Source organism: Ammospiza nelsoni, chromosome 1 (genome assembly GCF_027579445.1).
Source record: "Ammospiza nelsoni isolate bAmmNel1 chromosome 1, bAmmNel1.pri, whole genome shotgun sequence".
NCBI classification, from domain to species: domain Eukaryota; kingdom Metazoa; phylum Chordata; class Aves; order Passeriformes; family Passerellidae; genus Ammospiza; species Ammospiza nelsoni.
The window spans coordinates 125,425,422-125,449,111 of record NC_080633.1 but is presented as its reverse complement, the minus strand read 5'-3'; the positions used below and the strand labels follow the sequence as shown (position 1 = coordinate 125,449,111).

Sequence of the window (23,690 nt, the reverse complement as noted above, 5' to 3'; positions counted from 1 at the left end):
ATAACAGCCCTTCTGAATAACAGGAACCCCTGAGCTTTAATTTCTCACTTATAATTTATGCACTTTTTGTTAATACTTCTTTTTATTATTGTTTCTGCTAGCTTTTTGAGCAGGGGCAGGGCTATGGAAGAGGAACCATCAAATGCTATGTGTTTTTCCTTTACCCAACCTGCCAGCATTGTCTTATCTATGCCAACCCTTCAGCTACACCAACCCCTTCTGTGCTACCACCCATAACCACAAAAATACAGAAAACTAAGCTTTTGTTGCTTTTGATTATCCCCTCCAGCCTGTATGGAGTGTGTGGTTTCTGGGCTCTGTAAGGGTGCTCAGCACAGCATAGAAATCCCTGGAATCAAGGAGCAGAAAGGCAAAACTCCTACCTCCCATTCAGACAGTGATTATCATCTCACACCTCCAGTTCTGTCCTGAGTTTTGCAGTCAGGGTATGGCTCCCTGCAGGTGCTGACTGTGTCTGCATGCCCTGAACACAAGAGGAAGCAATGTCCATGGCAACCACCAAATCAAGGGCATCGATTGCTTTGGAAACGCTTCTGTCACCATGTCAAACACACTGAAGGACACAGAAGAATGGGTTGTTTTTGTAGAGATAGTGCCTTAGGAACTGTACTAGGAAAAGTAAAGCTGTTCAGAAGTGATTTTTTACAGAAATAGTGTGAGGTAAAGTTACCTGCCATGCTTGAAACATGCTTGTATATGCCCATGAATGCACACAGATGTCACACGTGTGCTGTAAGATGAGAAGCCCCATACATTTCAGTCCCTAATTCCTCTAGTGACAATGACATGTGGCCCACTTCTGGGACCTGAAACAACATGTTCTGCCTGACACTACCTCCTGAAGTCTAGTCTTGTCTCTTGTGCATATGGCCAGCTCGTTAGTAGGTTGTCAAGCAGCATTATGTGCTGCGAGACTAAGAAGGATGGCTCAGCCCTCGGTGGGGAGCTCCTGCTGGAGCCTGCAGGGAGGGCTGAGCAAATGCAGCTCCAGCCAGAACTGGGCCAGCTTGTTAAACAAGCTGAAGGATGGTGGAGAGGAAGAAGGAACGCTTTCCTTTTGATTCCAAAGAGTGGGGAAATGCAAAGAGGAAAATCTGACGAGGATTTTTTTAAGGCGCTTGGTTTGAGGCCTCCCACCTGTTTCCCATCTGAGACTACTGAGCACTCTGTAATCATTCAGTGAAACTGAGTACAAGGCAGCTGAATATCCCACCCCCTGTTCTGACAGTGAATGCTGTTGCCATATAATGTGACTTGGGGGCGTACAGACTATTTTAGATGTTGTGAGAAAGATATTTTATCAGTAGAGTGCAGAAATGTCTCTAACTGAAACCTTTTGATAAGCAAAAAGCATGCTAATCACTAGGCATTTCCAGGCATTAGCATCATTTATCCTTTCCAGCATGTCACAAAACCAAAGTGATGTAGAGAGTACCAAATCACACCTTTTAGTTATGCCTTTGTTTGTAATACTTCTCTGTAATTTTCTTTAGTTCTTTCTGAGGACAGTACAGCTGCCTGTATCCAGCCTTATGAAGAAGTACAGACATCTGATCTACTAGATCAACAGGATAGTCTTGGAAAGTCTATAAAATGTCACCAGAGCCGGGAGCTACCCAGTATTCCCCCTAACAACCCCATGGAAACAATAATCTCATCTAGAAATGCAGAAAATGATCAAGGTCTTGGAATGGAAGGGCCTTATGAAGTCTTGAAGGACAGCTCCTCTCAGGAGAACATAGTTGAAGACTGCTTGTATGAAACTGTGAAGGAAATTAAAGATGTTGGAGCAGTAGTCAGCATGGAAGGGAACTCTAGCAGCAAATCAAAGGCTTCACTGACAGTTTCTGAAGGTCAGAATCAGATTCCTGAGTGCAGAATTGAGTCAGCAGAATATGCATCTGTTGACCGAAATAAGAAGAGTCGCCAAAGTGCAAATTCAGAAAGTCCTCTTGACAACATTCCAGATGTAGAGGATGAGCTTCCCCCTCCAGTACCCATGAAACTTCTTGATGAAAATGAAAATGTGCAAGAAAAAGAAGTGGAAGAAGAAGTGACAGAAGGAGCGAGTAAACCAGAAAAGGTAAATACTGCAAATATTTGTCCTCATCAAACAGCCAAATAATGATTGGGAAATATGGGTGGGAGAGGATTTTATTTTTCAGTAATAAAAAATAGCAAGAAAGAAACCCCACTCAAGATGAAGCAAGACTGTAAATGGAAATATGATAATGTATAGTAGAATCCTTGCTTTAGAGGTATATGCTCATTCTATTGCTGCCTGTATTTTTGATTGTTGCAGCTATGCAGTACAAAAGGCTTTTCCCAAATATTATCCAGGAATTGCATAGGAGGCTTCTGCTTCTTTGTTTGATGGTATTATACTTGTGGAAGCTATTACAAAGGACATCCAGTATCTCTGTCACCATCTATATATTGTTCTTTTTTGTTCTCATGAAACTGCAACTTACAAAAAGGAGAGGGGGGCATCCTTGGGGGATGTCCTTACTTTAGATGTGCCTCTTTCTTTGGGCCACCTTGACTTAGCTGTGCAAATGTTAGGCACTGACTTTGGCTGTAGGAGAGAGGGATAGAAAGAGAGAGAGACTGCAGCTCTACACTTTTATATTTGTCAAATCCTGCATGTCACGTATAAACAGAGTGTAAGGAATTTCTAAGTGCTGAAATCACAGCCAAAAGTGAAGTTTTCTCAGCAGCTTATGCTTCCTCCCTAGGAACGAGTTGTGGTGAATTCCTTGAAATACAGAATTATGACATTTCAATAGTTTCTTTTCCCATTTGTAGATTTTTACAGGAAGTCATTTTAAGGATGCTTTCAGATCATAGCAGACTTTTCATAATCTGTTGAGTTTGCATTTTTGAGCATGTTTCAATATCTTCCTATTAATTGTGAATGAAAGGTTTAGGAGATTTTTGGTGTCTGAGTCATCAAATAATATTAGGTAGGTATTGATGAAAATTTCCAAAAAATTCTTAAGATGCAATGGGACTTTTTAATGTAAACATTTAAGTGAAAAATCACAGCAGAGCTGAGGTATTGTTACTTGGTTTTGTTTGTTCTCTTCTTTGAAGAATTTCAGTAATCCAGGAAGAAGGCAGAAGAGTATCTTGTTAAATAAATAACTAACCATGTAACTTGTAAAGCACAATATAGTCTAAATGAATAAACTGAAGACTTGCAGTATAAAAATTGTTTAGCTAGACTCTCCAGTGCACATTTTTACAACAATGAGCTCATTAAGCAAAAAATTAAGATGTGACTGTCAACAATAATCCAGAAACATTCCCCCCTCTCACATTCCAGCCATAAGTAATTTCTAATTAAACTTTTAGATAAACAGCTTACTGTAAAAGTGATATTTTTCCTACCAGGTGTGAAAAGACTAGCAGAAAGCAATTGTACTTCCCAGGCACCAATACAAAGGAAAAGCCTTTGCTGCTCTGTAGCTCCCCAGCACACCGTGTATGCAGTGTCAGTAACTGCCAGGAGTGGGAATTGATTAAAATGGTTCAGGTTTTGAAGGATTAATCAAGAGATGACACATGCAGTCCCCTAAGTGCCAGAAAAAAAGGTGTTTGTCTAATTAAAATTTATTCAGAGCTGAAGGCACCCTGAGTTCAATCTTGGGCAGCATCAGATCATGGCTGTGCACGCTGCTGGGTACATGCATTATGCATCGGGTGTGCCTGTCCTGTCCTTGAGAGCTACAGCTGCAGCAGAGCTGGAGATCGTAATTGATGGAATATATAAATGTCATTATTGTTGGCATTGTGTGGGGAGGGGGCTGGGGGATTGTTTTTCTGTTGTGATGATGATAGCTTCTCCCTGTATTTTGCTGCTTCAAGCAAAGCAGAGCAATGCCTGGTTTTGTGATGTGGCGACCAGAACCAAGATGTTCATGGAAATGTATGTTACACTGATAACTCTTTTAGCTAGACCCCATAGGTGTTTCTGGTTTTGCTTCCTTTCTATGAGTCTACTCAGCTGCTTTGTTTAGCATGACGTCTGTATCCCAAACTCTTCAGCCTTCTGCCCTGGCCCTGATGAAGACAGATGTTGTGTGTATGTCATGTCCTGCAAGTCTCCCTCACTACGATGAGGGCACACGGAAGGGACAGGCAGGGAGGCTCCTGTGTAACCAAGGCTTGTACCTGCCAGCTGAGAGAACAGACTGTGTCCAAGCTGTCTCACTGTCTAAAAGAGGGCAGCCAGGGTGATCCCCAGCCCATGCCAGTCCCTGAAGCACTTCAGTCTGGGAGAGTACTAGGTAGACCAAGCCAGAGACCATTCCTGCATATAACAGCATGAAAACTACCAGGCATCCTTGTAAGAGCCAGGTGTGCAATAACAGATGAAAATTTACCTAAACAGGTTTTTGGCTGTGAGCCAGCCAAATCCTTTTGAAAGACTTGGGAAGAAAGGCACCTTTAACAGCACAAGGCCTCTTACAGGCCTCTGTCACCTGCAAAACCTTGAACATCATTCTTCTAATAAAACTGAAAAAAGCAGAATAGATTTCTTTAGTTCTTTCTTTTATTTAAAAAAGAAGTATGAATCTCCTTTTTCACCCAGGTCTTTCCAGAGTGAGCACTCTGGGTAGAAGTGCTATCTGTGTGTCCATTTGGCTGCTGCCATGTCATTTCAGCCTTGCACAGCCTGAGGATGAGCAAAGCATCTCTTACAAATGCATCAGAGGAGAATGTCCTTGTTCTTGTGCCCAAGTCAGGAGCAGCAGCTGAGCCAAACAGCAAAATATCAAGTGCTGTCAAGGAACAAAAGGAAAGTGGAAGGCAAATAAGGACACGTGTTGCTACTGTTGAGGTTTCAGCATAGTTTAAAATGTTGCTAGGTACAAAATGTTTAGGGGCAAGTGGGATTTAAGTTTCCAAGATAACAATATCCTCCAAAATGGATGTGTCACAAGCTTCACATTTAGAAGAAAGAATGCTGTATCGGGGGAACAGCACAGGATGGCAAACACCCTGGGGTATTTATCAGTACCTGAGTGGGAAAGTGTAGAAGGGGTCCTGACACCTGGTGCTTATAGACGCACTGATGAAAGAAAAATCACTGAAGAATTTTATGAGCACATGCTTGTTCTAATGTGTGAGGATGAAATTAGTAGCTTACTCCCCAGCAGAAATAGATGCAGATAGGAAAGACTAAACTAAGTTGCTGTAGTGAAGCAGATTTAATACAAGGCTAAAATATATTTGAACTTTTCCTTTTTCTTTTGTTTTTTGGGTTTTTTTCGGTTGGTTGGTTGGTTGGTTTTTTTAAGAGTAAACAAACCACAGGTTTAAGAGCACTGTTTTCCGGTCAGTGAGAAAGAAGTGAGGGAGCTTGTCAGTGTGAGGGAAGCTCTTCAGGTGCAGCAGGCAGAACTTCAGTGTGCTTTGGGCCAGGGTCTGTCAGAAGTGCCCAGGAATCTGAAGTTTGGTATTTACCAGAAGTAAAAACAACAAGAAAATGGAAGGAGGAAAGAATCTATCACAATGAGCCTCTGAGAAAAAATAAAAAAAAGGAAAAAGAAAACAAGTTGTGTGCCTGGAAGTAGTATTTTATTAACTGTGCTGAAAATAGCTCTAGTCCTCCGTGTTGGCTTGCACTGAAGGTGGTATTAAGTATTTTAGTTGGAGAAGTTGTGTGAAAGTCCAGAATACAGCTTTTTACACTGCTGGAAGGCTCCCTCTGAATCACTGTGGAGCAGGACTCTGGCAGAGCCGCCTTGGCCCAGGGAGGAGCCATCCATGTGCAGCAGCAGGGCTGTAAAAGTCTGAAGATGATTTTCATAAGAGCAAAATGCTTTTCCCCTGATGTTTCATGACCCGTTCTACACAGAACACTTTAGATGCTTGAAATTAGACTTGATAGCAAACCAAGCCCTCCATCCTTCAGTGACTCTGCTGTGTGACCTGGCTCCAGCTCAGGGTGGGCTGCAGCAGGTCTGAGTGGTTGTGAGGCCGGGCTGCTGAGCACCTCTGCACAGGAACTGCATTCCAGGGGTGGAGGACACAGCTCTCCCATGCAGCACGACCAGGATCTACAGAATGGAGGGTAACAATCCTCCAGAAGGTGTCAGCTGAGTATTGTTCTTCTGTCATCTAAAAGTGTATCTGAAAATCCTGTGAAAGGGCAACTGGTGTATCACAACAGCTGGCTTCTAATTGTTCAGAAGCCTCTGTAGATACTTCATAAGAGGTGTAAAGGCAAGGATACAGTGGTGCAGTGGTTTTTTTAACCATTGCATTATTTTTACCCTTTTCAGGTCAGGATAACAGCAGATACATTAAAAAAGCTTTACCAACCTCAGGGCTGTAATCTCCAGAGAAGTACTCTGAATAGTGGGGGTATTAGCTATGTATAATGGAACTTGAGAGCAAATGACCATAAAATATAACGTATTGATTAAAATGGGAGGGTTTTATTATAGATTTCACACTGCTGATGGGTAATGAGCCTTTTATTTTCTTTCTTTCTTCCTTTTTTACAGAGGCTTAGTTCAGTGTCTTACAAGTCTCGAGAGGAAGATCCATCTCTAACAGAAGATGAGGTAGGTTTCTTGCATGAAATTCAGTAACTAACTAGAGACCAATTTTTAGGCACAAATTAGCATAAGCTCTGGTTGATTAAGCAAAATCCAAGAAAGGTGAAACTTGTGTGAAAGGAAAATGAAAGCCCAAGGTTCTCTGCACAGAGAACCATTCCTAAAATCAGAGGTATTCTAACATATGGCTGTATCAGGCCCATAGGTTAAAAATGGTGTCAGAAAACAATAGGAGGCCACAATTAGTTGATTGATAGGGTAATTTCTTGATTTGGATGACAAAACCTTCTCAAGAAGAATAACCAGCAGCCTTTTGAAACATATGCTCCAGCTTCCCCATGCAAAGTGTTTGGGGCTCTGAGAAGTAAGCTGAAGCACAATAAAAGCACTGGAACATAAACTGTTCTTTATGGCCAACTGTCTGTTGGTCAGATAAATGGAGGAGAGTTAAACAAAGAGAAAAATTAAACATAAATAAGGCTGCTTGTGATCATCTCCAGTACACCCATGCCATTTATAAATATGTTTTCTGGGTATAAAACTAAACACAAACTTGGCAATGAGCTAGGTGAGCCAATGCCTTCTGCTGGGAGAAGCATTCCCAGCCATTAATGAATAACCTGACCTTGAAGTGGGTTAATGTAATCTGATACTGAGAAGAGTTGAAGTACAGATGAGCAGAAAAGCCATTTTTTGTTAGCTGAAATCAGTAAAAAGTAAAAAGTATTGCCATCTTCAAGATGATTTCCCTCTAAAACAAACAAACACTAACCAGCCCCAAAAACCCCAAAGCAAACCAAAACCAAAAAAACCCCAACCAACCAATCAACCAGCCAAACCTAGCCCCACACAAACACACACACACACACAAAAGAAATCCCAGAATTATCAGAAGTGGTCTGGTTTGTCTGCTTCAGTCTGTGTTGCCTATTGGTAATGGACATTTTTATGCTAATCTACTCTTTTAACTGGATTGATGCAAACGCAGAATGGCTTTGCATGCTTGGGAAAGACTTCAAATGTAATGGAAGAGCTATGTTGCATTGTGATATTGGGTACCAGAGAAGCTGTGCAGGGAATTTCTGCCATCTCTCTTGTGCAAGGGCTAGGATCCATTTGTCCTGGGAGAGGGAATTAAGACTGATTCCTGTGCTTGGCAACAGCCCAGGTAATCCCTGAGCAGAGGGACATGTGTGAATGTGGGCTTCTCCTCACCTTTTCATGAAGGGCCACTTTCATGCACTTGTTGAAGTGTACCACCTCACCAGAGGAAACTTTTAGTTAGGAATGAAATGATGGCTCCCTTTCTGCTGTTTACAGCTGAGAGGATTCAGTCTCCAGTCTCAAGTTCACATGCTCAATGCCTGAGAAGCAGCTCTTCTTTGTAGGCAAAGTGCAGTCAACAGAGCAGACCTTGCATATCAGTGTTGGCACTACTTGCTATTATCTGGTCTGAGTAATTTATCTCCAGATTTTTAATGTTGTCTTCACATGTGTTGGTGCCTATTTAGTCCTGCCTACAAAAACAATTAACTATTAATTATTAATTAACTCTTCTTCTATTGCAGTGTCTCTAAAAGCAGAAAAGTAGCCACTACCATTAAAAATAGTAACAGTAATAATTTTTAAAGCCCTAAGGATCAGACAGCATCCTTCATTACAGCAGTTCAATCTGATCCTCCCTTTGATGCCTCTCTCCCTGTTGAATCTAAATTGACTCCAGGACCATAATAAAACTTGCAAGAGCTCCTCTTACAAACCCTTTCCCTTTTGCCCAGTTCTAATTTTCTCACCAGGGTTTTATATTCAAGGAAGTTCTGCATTTATAAACTTATTTTATAAAGCAGTCTTTTTTTTAAAAGAAAACTGATCTGTAAATGCATGCCAGAAAAAGAAGGATTTGTAAGAAATAGTTGGGGTTTTTTTTCCAAGGAAAAAGTCATATCCTTTTAGAATGGATATCTTTGTATCAGAAGATCCTGTCTTTTCTTAAAAACCAACATCCTTGTAGTGCAAGGGTACAGACTGGTGCACAAGCTCTATGCCATGCTCCATACTCAGCAGGTGTCTCCTTTTCCTAGATCTCAGCCATGTACTCATCGGTGAGTAAGCCGGGACAGGCCATCAAGGCACTGGATTCTCCTTACACCTGCATTCAAGAAATTGCATCTCAGAGGTCCCCGTCCATTTGCAGTGGCCTCTATGCAAGTGTGAAGGACTTTGAAAACGCCCTCAATTCCACCACTGTGCCTCAGCCAGCGGACAGAGCAAACGGGGAGCTGGAGCCGGACTATGAAGCTATCCAGGCAGTGAGCCAGGAGGAGGACAGGACCTTGGTGGTGCCCAACACAAACCACACTGCTCTTTCAGGAGAGAGCGACTACGAGAGCATAGGGGACTTGCAGCACCACAGGGAATTTACCAGACTTTAACCACTCCTGCAGCAGATTTCCACGCTGTTATTTTCAAAGGACAATGAAACATGGAGAGGGAAGTGCTTTTCCTGTGGAACACAAGTTCTGAAGAAGCAATGTACGTTTCAGCCAGGGTGTGATACCTCCTGGTTTTTCTGGGTGGTGGATCAAGGCTCATGGGAAAGGGTCATCAGGTCAGAAAGATGACCAGGAAAATGTAAAGGTTTCTTTATTGCTATTAGCTCCAAGGCAAACGTAATTTGGGAAGGAGTGCCATGCTTGTTGTCCTGATAGGATTACATACCAAAAAGACTACCTTTACACAAAACTAGCTTCTCATTTTAAGAGATTATTTTATGTAATTTTCTTCAAAGTGTTTTTCAAGCATAATTTTTCATTCAAGTTTTGGCATTTGCAATGTTGAGCAAACCACGGATAATCGTACCTCAACTCAGACTTACACTGCGGGGCTGGGGAAGATTCACTCACTTCTGTGTCTATTGGGGAGCTCTGGCCACCTTCACTGCAACTAAAGTGCAAACAACCGTAGTTCACAAGGGACTGACTCCAAATGTACTTGAAGTAATTCTGCTGGCTTTTTCTTTTTTCTTTTTTTTTTTTTTATGTCAAGGGCTGTAGAATGTGATTTTCAGTATTTGAGATGTGTACTGGTATTTGTAGGGGTTTTGTTTGATTATTTGTGAAATATCCCTTTAAAATGGCAGCGGTCACCCTTAGCATTCTTGCACTGTTTCCCTCAAATGGACATAAAGATGTACACACACACCCCAGACCATTGTCATGTTGCAAAAATTGTGCAATTGAATGCATTGGCATAATGTGTAATCTAACCTTAGTAGTGTTGAGGAATTTTTTTGCAGAATTTTGCCCTTTTTAAAAACTTAACTATTTTAATGTTTGTCTAGTTTCTTATATAGAAAAAAATCTGTACTGTGTTCAGTGGGTAATACATTTTTTTTACAACATATTTTTCATCTTCAAAGTTTTTATAGATTAACTTACTAGGATTTGTAACAGGAGGAATCCCATTCTATATTTGGGCTTGATTTTTGGTTGGTTTTTTTTTTGTATTTCAAAAGTAGATAAATGAAAATTGCTTTGGGGTTGTTTTGTTGACTTTTTCTGTCTCCTTGAGCAGGGAAATGGAACATGCCTTGCTGTTTTTAAGCTAAAATTATGGAGTCTATGTAAAAGAACACTGCCAAAGGGCAAAAAAGACAAGAGACAGTGGGATTTAGTCAGGCATAGCCACTGGTCCTCCTTGTTCTTCTGCTAAAAGGAGCAGGAGGGCAACCAAGACCTACTTGGGCCTCTAAAAAACAGTTTGAAACTCACTGGCTTTTAAAAAATGCTGAATTATTCTGTTACTGTGAAAAATTAAGTACAGTGCTTGGATGAAATAAGCAGGTACTGGATTGGTACCTTTTTTCTTCAAGAATAATACAATAAATAGTACAATGGTACAGGAATAGTCCAAGGGTAAAGAACTAGCATTGTGTGACATGCATGTGCACATATCCCCATGTATATAAGCATACACTTGTAATTCGGACACAAGTATAAGTTATAGTCCAAGCTGGCAACATTCACATACGTAATATCTGGCATGTGCTTGAAGAGCAGTTTATTTTTAATTCAAAATAAACAGTACATAAACTGAGGTTGGCTTATTCTGTAGTAAACGAAACAGGTTTACTTTCAGCTCAATTGGTACTGGGTTTTGAAGGTTGAACCCTTCTCGGATCCTTGGTCAGTTCTCAGCATGACTTGGTACTATAAAGAGCAAGCATAGACCTGGTTACACACATTTATTAGAAAGAGCTTCATAACTGAAAGAAGTGTGCTGATTTACAGGCTTTGCCTGCAAGTTTGCTCTGAGGAGCAGTGCAGTTGTGCAGTCAGCCTCTGCCCACGGGGTGGTTCAAACTTTGTGGATCCTGACCTTGTGTGACAGTGCAGCACACTCTGATCTATGACTCTTCCTTGAAGGAGAAGCAGTTCAGACCACTCCACATCCATCCTGTTCTTGACCATGCTGCCATGTTTTGACAGCTGCAGCAAACCCTTTGCTTCCACTTCAGTGCTTTTTAAGGATGACTGTGGTTCTGCTTTCTGGAGGTTTTCCCTTTATAAAAGTTTTTGTTGCTGTTTCCTTGAATGTGAATTCATGAAGTTCACCTTTGAATGTTCTCTCCTTCTACTTCACACTGTTTAAGGCCAAAGATAAGATGCACCATTTTTCAAAATATTTGTCATGCTAAGTCTGAAGAATTTCTTTAGTCTTTAACTATGTGTTTGCTGTCTGTTCCTTGCTCAGGGGTACCAGTTTATATATGTAGTCCTCAGTCTGACTCCTGCAGTTTAGAACTCAACTCCTGATGCATCTCAAGGTGTAGTTATCCTTCTACATGGATGAGTGCTTTGGAGAAACAGTAGGAACATGAGGTTTGCCAGGTTCACTAGATTAAATTTCAAGACCAATTCAATGATATCTTGAGATAATGTCAGTTGATAGCAAAGAATAGCACTGAATTCTTGACTGTAAAATTTTAAGGTGCAAAAGAAGAAAAGCAAACATCACTCTAGAAATACCCCCATTGAGACCAGCAGGTCAAAAGGTGGTGGAGGACTGTCCAGTCATTCTGATGTCTTTCACAGCCAGATCAGATATGTTGCTTTGCAGGAAGGGACACGAGTCCTTCTGTCCTTTCTTTCCTCTGTTCTGACAACTGCTCCTGAGACCCCCAAGGCTTCCCTTTTACACAGTGAAAGAAAAATTTTCCTCCCCCTCTCGTCTTTCTTTGGTTTCTGTTTTTAACCTGTCTCCTACAGCCTGGCACTGGGAGCTGGTACCATGTCTGCAGTGCTGTGGCAGTGGCACATTCCTTCCTCTTTCAATTACTTTCAGACTGGTCACAACCTTTTAATGGTTCATCAGACCCCAGTCTCATGGAGAAGCAATTCACATTTTGGATTGCTGCTTTTGGCACGTGTACCTGCCCTCAGCCTTGAGACCCACACACACTAGACTTAAAAGCTGCAAAAAATAATTACCCCCCTGAACAAGGATGTATGGGGGAGTCCATAACTCCCCTGCAATCACCATTATGTAGTTTAATGCTAAATGAAAATGTTTTAGAATTCAGACCAAGGTTGGTAAGTGAGTATTTACATTTGTTGACAATGAATCAATGTTCTGGTTTAGTTCTCTCTACCCAGAAGTAATACCTGTTCCTTTATGGCTGCTGTCAATGCTTCCTTTTCATTAATATATTTGACAGAAAGATTTTTCCAGTAGTAATCCCCAAAGAGATTCATCTGACTGTAAAGAAAAGGGAGTTTCTTCTACTTGTCTCTTTCCTGCTCTTTTTAATTCTTTCATCATATCCCTAAATAAAATTTCAACATGCAAAATGAAGTGTTTGTTACCTGGTGATGTTTTCTGGGAAGATTCACAGTCTATTTCTTTGCTTCCTTTTTTTTGCACAACTGTACAATAAGATCTCACGGCAAATTGCCACAGTAAGGCCAACAGAAGCTGTAATGTGTACATAACTGCACTAGTGAAAAGGTCTTTTTGATTTCTCTCTGGGAACTGGTAGAAAACAGGAAATGCAGTTCAGACATCTCTTCCACAAATCTGTGTCTTCCATGAAAGTTGTTCTTACCACATACCTAACCAGTGCTAATCCAATATGTAAACCAGTCATCCTGTTCTACCATGAGTGTAGAATAACTTTCTCAGTCACAGAGAGAGATAAATTCTTTGCAGATACGTGTAGCATGGGCATGTACCTAATTACCACAGTTAGATCAGTTATAGTGCCTTTTCTACAAAGTAGCTAGTAATTCCATACTCTTTTCCATACTCAAAAGTTTAACTCAAAAGTATAAAGGGACAACCCCAATGTTTACTTGTCCCAACTTGGAAACATCTTTATAGAGACACAGTTAATGTTAACTCAGTTAACTAGACCTCAGTTAGCCCTACAATAGCAATAGTCACTTACACACATCCACTAAAAAAAAAAAGCCCAGTAATGTAGCTCTGATGACCAAGCTTTGCAATAAGAATTATCAGTCTTCTTTTGAAGAACCTAGCTTTTACAATAGTGAGCATTCAGGGAAGTGGTGTTCATGTCAACTGTGAACAATTTGTTGCTTCAGTCTTTCTATTCATATAAATTGCAGGCTTGCTTACATGTAGCAGGATCCATGGGGTGAGGGATGAGTAGGTGTGGGGATTCATATTCATGAGTAACCCAGAGCTGGCTCATCCTCATAGTTTCAGCTGGCTGATGACCAGCTGCCTTTTCTCCAAGCCCTCATCCATCGTGCCTTCAAGGAATCCATCCCGAGGGGCTGCATGCTTCTCCATGGCTCCCTGAACAGCTCCTGCCCTCTGGTTTGAACACAATCCTGTGTACGCGGTGTTCTCAGTTCAACCTCTCAATGGTGCTTCTATAAGATGCTGGATAAATGGTTTGCATGTGTAAAGCTGTGACACAGAGTGCTCTCTCTGGTATTGTCTGCTTTCCAGATCTTCATGTTAACTGTGCTACTCTTGACTACAAAAGCTGGCAGTGCTGCCCTGTCTCTTGCTCGTCTCACTGCAGCCAGGGTGGAGTCAGCCCGTGTGGCAGCCCTGCCCAGGCTGGGACACGGGTGTTTAAAAGCAGCCATTCAGGCCAGGGGACTTGGCTTGGAGCAGCCAGAGACAGGACTCTCATCTGTGCACTGTGGGACTGGAAACATCATACCCCAGCTCAAGGACTTTATTTCTGTCTCCTCTTGTGCATATACATTTGTTTGCCACGTGACTGTAAGAAATCTGTTTCTCTATCAAACGTTTTAATTTGGACCACACTCCAGTGAGAGGCTCTTGCTCTTCGGCAAATAACCAGTTATTTCAGATGAGTTGTATTTTTTGAGGTTGAAGTATGCCTGAATAAGGCTTTTACATCTCTCACAAGTAATTTGGTGTGGTAGTCTGCTGCAAAACAGAAGAATGCAGAAAGATGCTTAGCCTGACAGATGCTCCTTTGGTGGCATGCTGAAGACTTTCAAGGGCAGGTCTCTTCCTGGGAGCAGGGAACATAATTACTGTTAATACAATTTCATGTCCTGGTGCTGAATTTGATTTGTAGCATCTCTTCTGGGAGGGTGGTGGCTGAAGTCATGGCCAGAGCAGATCTCAGCCTCCAGCCTTAGAAAAGAAAAAATATATATAACATATATCCCTTGCTGCTGGCAAGCAACATGTGTTCAGGATTATGTTAAAGATAAATGCTGTAAACATCACAGAACTAAAAATATAGGGTTCCCTTTCTTCAAGGAGAGACAACCCCCTTGGCTGGTCAGCATAAAATATCCCAGGCTTACAAAACTTATTAAACAAATTAATTGCCTGTGTGGTGATTTTCCAGGAGTGCATTAGGATTTCACATACAGTAGGCACTGTTCTTTTCTCCTGAACAGCAGAAAAATGACAACTTATTTGTAATACAAGGTTCCCATTGATTAATTGATAAAACTTAATTTACATATAATCCAAAGGTCAGCAAGAGTGTCTACACAATGTAGATATATTTTAGCTCTGGCACCCCAATTTCCATAGAAATGCACAGATTATCTTTACATTACGAACCCACTGGTCTGTGCCCAGTCTATAGGAAATATAAATCTTACAGTTCTGTTTGCACAAGCTGTGAAGTTTTGTTTCTGGAGACCTTCAGTTTTAAACTGGCCAGAAGGGCAGTCACTACAAATATGATAGCAAAGTGCCTAAAAATATGGATGTTTCTGTAAAGGTAAAGATGCTCACTATTATTGCACTTGACTACTGTATGTGGTGCTCTCTTGCTATACACATTCCTAAATATTGGCTTTCATTTGTGGTGTTCATTTATTGTAATAATAGCACAGCCTGACAAGGGTTTTGTCTCTGCAAATTCATTGGTTAATTTTAACTAGCATGTGTTTGTACAGAAAATACAAATTTTTTTCTTTTGCTTAGAAAGCAGGTATGTTATTTCCTATAGTTTATGATAATGCAACAATTGGCTTAGATTATTTATAAGGTATGTAAGTAATTTGACATCAGAGTGCTTCATTTGAGATTTCAGAATGCCTCCTGTTCGCTACAAGACAATATCACCAACTCTTGTCCTTTTAATCCTGCTATATTGAGGAGGGGGGCTTAAACATTACAACTCTTATTACTTTATTTAAAAAAGGGGACAGTTCTGGTGTTTTCAATTCCTAATGTCTAAAAAGAGAACAGTTTTAACTCACATTTTAACTTTCAGCATAGGTGGTATTTGGACTACCCTCACATTTGTGGAACTGCTCTTCCCCACTATGTTCATCTGTCACCACCTGAGTATCTCTTTTGTCCTTAGTGAAAGATGACAGTTGTACAGAGGGCACAGAAACTGCATCACATTAACACTCCTGAATGGGACCTTTCCAATGTGCCTGTGAGATTCGGAAACCTGGACTTCAGTCTGATGTTTTGAGGTAATCTCATCCTGTCTGGAGGCATCTGTGGAGGTCTTCACTTTCTTTCCAGGCAAGAAATTCTGTAGCTTGCAAGCACTCACATGACAGTCAAAGACACGTATAAGATGTGAATTGTCACAATGTTTTAAGTGCATTATTAAAGAGACATCTAAGAGCACAAGAACCTGCATTCTCACATGTCTGAGGATACTGGAATTTGCTCTCTGTATCTGAGACTGAGAAAGGTCACATAACCAGTCTCCACAGAACATCCTGCCAGCAGACAGAGCTTTGAAATGAGCCACTGTGCTGGCTCCTGAGTTTCTAAGTTTCTGCATGTATGTACCAACTTCGTGATTTCCAGCAGGGTTCATCTCATCTCATCATCTCATCTCATCTCACCTCATCTCTGTGGCATGACTACTTAGGAATGGCCCTTTGCTTCACAGTCCCAACCCCTTTAACTCAGGGAAGGGGATGTGAGCTCCTTCTCCTCAGTCTGACCAGTCTTTCTAGATGAAAGTGTGCTAAGAGCCCACCTTCAGAACCACAAAAGAGCATTCACTGTCAGGGTAAGACAGGTACAGCCCACAGCAGCAGCTAGGAAGAAAGGTAAAGTAACAATAGCTAAGTTTCATTTGCACTTCCCTCATCCCACAGACAAGCTGTTTTGAAAGATTTTTAAGGTAGAAAAGGTTACAGTGAAGGGAGGAGTTGCTGAGATTCTCACAAGAGACAGATAGCAATGTTTATTCTTCTCAGTATTCCCTATACAGAGAGAGGCAGGATCAAGTCATCACCACCCAACCATGATGCAACTGGATTATCTTTTATCAAGCCTCCATATCAACAGAATGGAAATTAATAAATTCTAAATACATGTTTTTGTTCTGTTAGAAACTCAATATGGACAAATGTAAGTGCACTAAAGTAAGCACCATGTGTAGGTCTGGACTTGCATCATATGGGGTTTTTAGCAAAAAACAAAACCCAAACAAACAGAAAACCCAACTCTTAACTGGATTACTTTATTTAAATAGAATTCTTTGCATGAGCCAAGGCTGCAGGATTGGGCCCTAAGAGTTTAGAAGTTTGGTTTAGTGATAGGTACTTTTGTTTGTATTGTCAGTGAAATGTATTTTTTTTTATATTAGTGAATTGATATGACTTCCATAAAAAACAACAAAAAATAGTCAGTTATAGGGATAATTATGTCTAATAGCTAGTTATTAAAACTGTGCCTCACTAAGAGTCACTTAAAATTGGGTGCTATATGACCTTCAGCATAAAATTGCTTTATATATGGAACACTGCATACTAAGAACATAGTGAACGAGAATTTGTAAATACAGACACTTGTTTATTTTATCCATTGTTTTATAATGGAAAAAATACGTGTTACTGGAATATCTCCAAGCAAAGTTCTTTTACATGGTGTTCTAGCAACAAAAAGTGTTTTCTGGACAACTATTTGAGTCTCTGATCACTGACACAGAACAGCAAAACACCCTCAGAACACTATGAGCTTGTGCAAAGACAGGCTTAGGACTGTCCTGGCTATCTTAGAGTGGATATAGGTGAATATCCTGCAAAGTTCAGCTCTGTGGGCACAGAGAGCAGCTCAGTGATTCAATGACTGTGCCATGTACACAATGCATGGAGTCAGTGCATGCAGACTTCTGAGATGGCATTAGCTAAGGCTTGTTTGCTACATGAAGAGTTATTTGGCTTGCTACCTGTTTGAAATCAGAATTTTTTAATAAACATCACTGCAAAAACACAAAAATACTGTAGTTTTGCAGAATGTATGTTCCATAAATTGTAGTTTAACTGTAATTGCAGGGCTTATTCTACTGTTAGAGCAGTTCAGATCCAACACTAAATTGCATTTTGTAAATTAACAAATGCCATTAAATTCCTCTCAGTATTTTGTGATAGCATACACAAGTTGATGTCATTTAGTCATACCTTTGTTCCAAGAATCTTCATCAGATATTTCTATAGCCAATTCAGCTTTTGGCTGCTGAAAGCACAGTAGGCAATTGTGGTTATTTACTGTAAATGTAGAAAGTTTTATGTAAATATTTCTGGGGGGAAAATGCTACATGAACATATGAAGCAGTTATCTAAAAGTAAGAACATAGGCCAATAATAAAAAATGCAGGTTTTATTTATGTACAGTAGCATCCTAATATTTACTTGTTTATATGCAGAAGAAAAATCATATGATTCTGTACTGTATTCTCTGAAAGCATTTTAAAGAGGCTCTGCCATTTTCTCTGGTTATTACATTTGCAAATAACTCAAATTTATTGGAAATCCATGTGAATTATGTCAAATGGGAAACATGTTACATTGCAATGAAATTAATTTAATTCAAAAATCCTGGCAAAATTCATTGGATTAAAATCTATATATAAATTCAATAGCCAGACAGAATAAACCACAATAAATAAGCTTTGTCCTTTGTTTTAGTGGTTGGTTGGTTGGTTGGTTGGTTGGTTGGTTGGTTGGTTGGTTGGTTTTCAGCTGTGCTTCTTTTAGTTGTTTTATTAACAAATATATTATTCAGTCCTTGCAGTCACTTCATTCTGCAGGTCTTAAAACCTGCATTATTTTATAGAATTCCATTTGTTCTAGGAATTTTGTGCCGATTTCATTATCTGACAAGAACTACTAAGACTTCTTTGTGATATATAGCACCTTACTCCTCCCAAAGCCACAGTCCTGTCAAGATTCAAGCACGCACACAACAGCACCAACTTGAAGTTGTCTCTGACTAAAGCAGTGCCATGAATATTGGCACTATGCTCTCTAATGCAGGTGAGAATATTGGGTTTGTGCCTTTCAAAGTTGTGCAGCTTTCAGCATTTTTAAAGCTGCAATTACCGGCCCCATGGATTATCCTCTGAAATTGCCATGGCATTTGATTCCTTTTCCTTTGTAATAGATGCTCTCTAGGTAATGTTCCCCATCCATTTGCTGCACTGCTCTGTCAGTAGCAAGACTCATTTGTGTAGAAATACTTTTAAGAGCATCCTGAAGCATTTCAGAGGCAGGTGACTTAGGACCACTGCTGAATATGTAACACAGATTCTGCTTGTAAGTCTAACACAAGTGTCATTTTTAAGCATGTCACTGGAACAAGGTCCCTTTGTACACTAGAGCATGAGGCTAATTTTAGGTTTTACCTAGACTTTTGGGGCTTACACTCTCCATGACTTGCACCTTCCTCCTCATTATCTTTAATGACAGATAGTAAAAGCTTCACCCACTTAATACTAAGTAGTTACTGATGAACAGGTTCCTGGAAAATTCACAGTGCAGGCAAGGATTAGTTACACCAAGCTAGGAGACTGAAGAAATTAGACAGACAAGTATCTGCTCATTGTCAAAGTGATGGCTTTTTAATGTTTAATCTGGGTGAGTATATTTTAACAGTCAAAAGATACAAGGTTATAGGTCAAATAGATAATTTGTGAAAATAAGGAATATTTCATGTGCAAAATCATTCAGGATATGATAAGTGTAAAAGAAGATTGTTTTTTCCTGAACATTTGTTCATTGGCTAAGAAGCTGCAAATTATGCAATATGATACAAATTTTGTATTAAGTAACTGTTGGATATTATCCAGTATGGGCTGTTCTTCAGGGGAAAAAAAAGTGCATGCAGCATTATTATCAAGAGAACGGTTTCACATATTTTTTTAATTCTTCATTCTGAACAGTTGCTATCAGCCATAAAATTGCTCTATTACTATGGTTAGCTTCATGTTTCAGGCCAACCACATAGAACTATAAATGTGGCTGGTTGAAATATTGAACAGTTTTCCCAGATTCTGGCTACTCGTATAGCTGTGTGGAGACACTTGGGAACAGAAAGTACCAGCATCTTTGTTCTCCATAAGCTTTGACATCACTTAAAAGTAAAGCTTTAACCTGATGGGAGCTTGGTGTGGGAGTCAAGAGTATACTGCAGTGACACCTGGTGTTTAAAGTAGAATTAGTCCCTGTGAAGTGGGAATGACAATTTACTTTTAATTGGGTACACATTCACTGAAAGACTCCCAGTTGATCTTGTGTTCATGGAGCACAGCATTATGTTGAACTACAAAGCATTGGAGCTAAAGAGTGTCTTGACATTGCTTCATAGAAAATGTGTCTGATAGATGTGTTTCAAAAGCTCAAAACTACAGTGGCATGATCTTCCTTGCACTGTAGCTGGCAAGACACTTCTGCACTACTTCTTCGCAGTTGGCTATTACATAAATGAGATTGACCTTTCATATAACTCACACGACTGGAATTTCTGTGCAGCCTTTGTGGAAGGACTGATAGGCAAGAACAGAGAACTGTCAGTTCAGGCAGAAAACAGGGATCCTGTGTGTGTCGTGGTGCTAGAAAGCAAATTAGAGCTAAAACAGATTCTTCTGAAACAGCTCCTGCTAAAGAGCTTATTGACCAAAGTAGTCAAGATCTGCGTATTTACAGATGTGACTGAAATGGCATGTAAATCCCATTATCAGTTAATGTAATTAAGGATTATTAGGATAATGTAAGATAATAATAACGAGGATCATTATTATTCAGGATTTCAGTTTGCCACAAGATGAAATAAAAAATAAGATCTGGTTGCAATCTCTAATTTGGGCTGATGAAGTATTTCTATTATGCAAAATGTTTGTGTCACCTATTTCAAAAACCACAAAAATGCTCCACATTTATGTAGTTAATCCTTGAAATTTGGCAAGGACAAAACTCTAAGGCCAGCATTCTTGTTTTCCTTTATGCCACAAAATTCTCTTAAGGGGTTGGCTGAACTACAAAAGTCAGTTTATCCTAAAAGTCACTGGTTTTTTTTCTTTCCTTTATTTTTCTGGAAAATTATGGGATCCTGTAAAAACAAACAAATAAACACGAACCTGAACTTTCTAAGGCTGCACTGAGGCTCCATGTCAACCAGCAGATAGCCAAGCCTTGTCCAGCAGATACTTGAAGGCTGGCGCTCAAACTAGCATTCAGAGGTCTTCCTAATTACTCAGCTGCAGCTTATTTTCAGCAGCAAAGTACAAAGATAAAAAAGGGTCTGGGCAAAATGAAGTCTGGATGGGTTCTGAAGGAAGCAAAGAGCTGCTGCTCCAAGTAATGTAATGAATCTTGCAACCCAGCAGCAGAGCCACCACTGTGCTGTTTCTAGGTTAGAGGGCTGAGGCTGTCACAGACTGGAGGAGAGTTATCAGTAGCTTGTCCTTAAAACACACAGTTCCTTGAGAACTCCTTCAGGTCATTTTGGAAGATAGGAGGGACACTTGCTTTCCCCCAGTTTTCATGCACCTGTCCAAGTCATCGTGATGATCCAAAGATAATCCAAATGCAATGACATGAGCCAGCTCCCTCAGCATTTTTTGGGTGCATCCCACTGGGGTCTGTGTCCATTTTGTTTAAGTATTCTGTAACCTGATCCTCTTCCACCTCACTTACGTGTTCCTTGTGTCAAACTTTCCCTCTGTCTCCAGGTCCTTGGATTGCTGAAGGTAGGTTTTTCTAGTAGAGACTGAGGTGAAGAAGGCATTCAGTATCTCAGCCTTTTCTGTATCCTGTGTCACCAGGCCCATGCCACCTTCAGCAGCAACAGGCTCACATTTTCCCTAGTCCTCCTTTTGTGACTGATTTAATTACAGAAAGCCTTCTTGTTGCCTTTAACACCCCTCACCAGATTTAATTCTGGTTGGTCTTTGGCTTTCCTGTGTCTTGCCTGCTTGGACAAGGTCTCCTGTTCCTGCTTCACAGGTCTCCTGTCCCTGCTTTCACCTTCTATATACTTCATTTTTGTGGTTTAATCTTGCCAGAAGCTCCTTGTTCATCCATGCAGGTCTCCTGGCATTTTTGCCTGACTTTCTGCTCCTTAAATGGACCCCTGTTGACCTTGGAGGAAGTGAAGCTTGAATATCAATCAGCTTTCTTGGATCCCTCCAAAGCCTTATCCTTTTGGACTCTTTCAAGCAGATCCCACACAGCCACCTCATTCACCAAATAAGAGGATTTTTGGGAAAAGTAGTATTGTGACCTTATTTACAATGACTTTACTTGCCCAATCAGGTGTGGGGTTTTTGCCCACAGAAACTGTCTCAGTAGTTCTAAGCATAAAAAATAGCACAAAACTCTATGAAGTATGTGGAGTTATTTGTAAATCTGAGGTTTTTTTCCCTCCAGATTTTGCAGCTTAGGTAACACTTGAAGGTTTGGTACATGATTGAAAGATGTTGATTGCCACTTGTTTGTGACATGTCTGCCGCTGGCAACTATAAAGACTGATAAGTGGAAGGATAAGATGACAAGCAGCTAAAATACTCATTGGGCAGATGAGTGCAAAGAGATGAGTGGGAGCAAAGTCCATTCTCTGCTGTTCATTGTAATAGGTTTTTGATGATACTCTAACAGTGAGATTACTTTTACCATGGCTCCCAAATTCCCACTAGGTCCTCCTGGGTTTATCTACAGTGTTCTCCAATACACATGGTGTTTGGCAAGCCTCCTAGCCCAGGCACAGCCTGATTCTGCAGCCCATGTTACCAGAATATACAGTCAGCTCTGGGATAACATCTCCTAAGCTGCCTCAGCACAGCTCCAGCCTTGTTCCTGGCAGGCCCAGGTCCAAGCCTCAGCTGAGGAGCCTGCACAGAACCACACAAGCCCATGGAGCTTGTATATCTCTGCACAAGCACTGCAGTTTGGCCACAACCTAGGTAATTACCACAAAAGGGAGATAAATAGGTGGGTGTATTTCTTTAACTATGTGTATGCATGGCTGTCAAGGGGAGAGGAGAAGAAAGAGCAGCATCACAAGTTTGAGATCACGTAACTTCCCTTGTCAAAGCTCATCTTATGTACCTTTCCACTTGGAATTGTCTGACCAATGGCCTATAGTGAAAATTGGCCTGAAACTCTAGACAGAAAGATTTCAGGTTGTTTGTGATCATTTGTGCAGTTCACAGAGCAAGAGAGTTTGGAAATGAGGACTCTCCCACTGGAAATGTGTGAGCTGGAAGCAATACCACCGTGAGGTGCTACAGCAAGAGGAACCCCTTCACGAAGAGAACATGGCCTGGGGGTTATCCTGCGCTTTTCAGCCACTTATATGACAAAATTAAAACCAAAAGTACTGTCTTGGTGCCTGGGGTGGCTGTACAAGCATGTTCTTAATAAATTAAGTATTTTTAGGTTAAGCTAAAAAGACCCCTTCAAAAAACAAACTATTCATTTTTGGACCCAAGCTGAGTAACTTTATTTGCTTTCAAAAAAAAAAAAAAAACCCAAAACACTTTAACATGTATGGAGAATACTCATGAAGCTATTATAGCCCTAGCTGGTTACCACAAAGTAAGAGCTGAGTTTTTGGGTCCCCTGCAGCACTAAGGGAGTTAGGTAACTTCAAAGGAGTTCAACAGGCAATGTACTGAGAACAAACCACTTGAGGCAGTCACTGAGGAACTGAGGAACACAGAGATGATATTAAGGGTTTGCTCACCCAACGTAGGATAGGCAGGTACTTCCATCTTTCACAGACACAAACCATTCCAGAATGTTCTGACAGCTTGTGTCTTGAAACCTCTTTGTTGGGTGAGATGATGACAACTACTATTTGTAGCATGAAAAAATTAGCCCAAAGAAATAGTTAGCACATGTTCTCTTCTGGAGAAGTGCAATATGAACTCGTTCAGAGCCTAAGCAACCATGACCACATCCGTATGGGGAGCACATGTCCCTTCAGTTAAACACAGCTCTATTTGTGCACCATTGCCCTCTTGGAAAATCTGCATCAATCCAACACTTTAAAGCATGCGTCATCTCCATTATAGTATGGTGGGAAATATAAAGTGCTGGGTACACTTTAGGCTGCATTCAGAACTGATTTAGAGGAGTGCTTGAACTCATTTGAGATTACTATCTGGTCAGGCCAGGTCATCTCTCATGGATCACACGATGTCCAGATTTCCTTGTGGTATTTTAGAAATAGTAACAGAAACTGCATTTGGAGGGATTTGTCTCCAGTGATGCATGCAATTTTCATACTGCAGGAAGAAGAAAGTTGCAGCACTGACAGCCACATGGTGCCATTCAAAATGTAGTTAATTCATGATTAAGCTAAGTCATTTGCTCCTCT

At 40.6% G+C, this 23,690-nt stretch overlaps 1 protein-coding gene across 2 annotated transcripts in view; it reads left to right on the top strand.

Moving 5' to 3' along the window:
* PAG1 (phosphoprotein membrane anchor with glycosphingolipid microdomains 1) overlaps window positions 1–12,439 on the top strand; it is a 106,211-nt gene extending 93,772 nt beyond the window's left edge. For both annotated transcript variants that reach the window (XM_059489081.1, XM_059489070.1), the window contains 3 exons: window positions 1,515–2,104; window positions 6,537–6,596; window positions 8,672–12,439. In XM_059489081.1, coding sequence (XP_059345064.1) covers window positions 1,515–2,104; window positions 6,537–6,596; window positions 8,672–9,022 — 1,001 coding nt within the window. In that variant the 3' untranslated portion in view covers window positions 9,023–12,439. The remainder of the gene's footprint in view (window positions 1–1,514; window positions 2,105–6,536; window positions 6,597–8,671) is intronic.
* The last annotated feature ends 11,251 nt before the right edge of the window (window positions 12,440–23,690 follow it).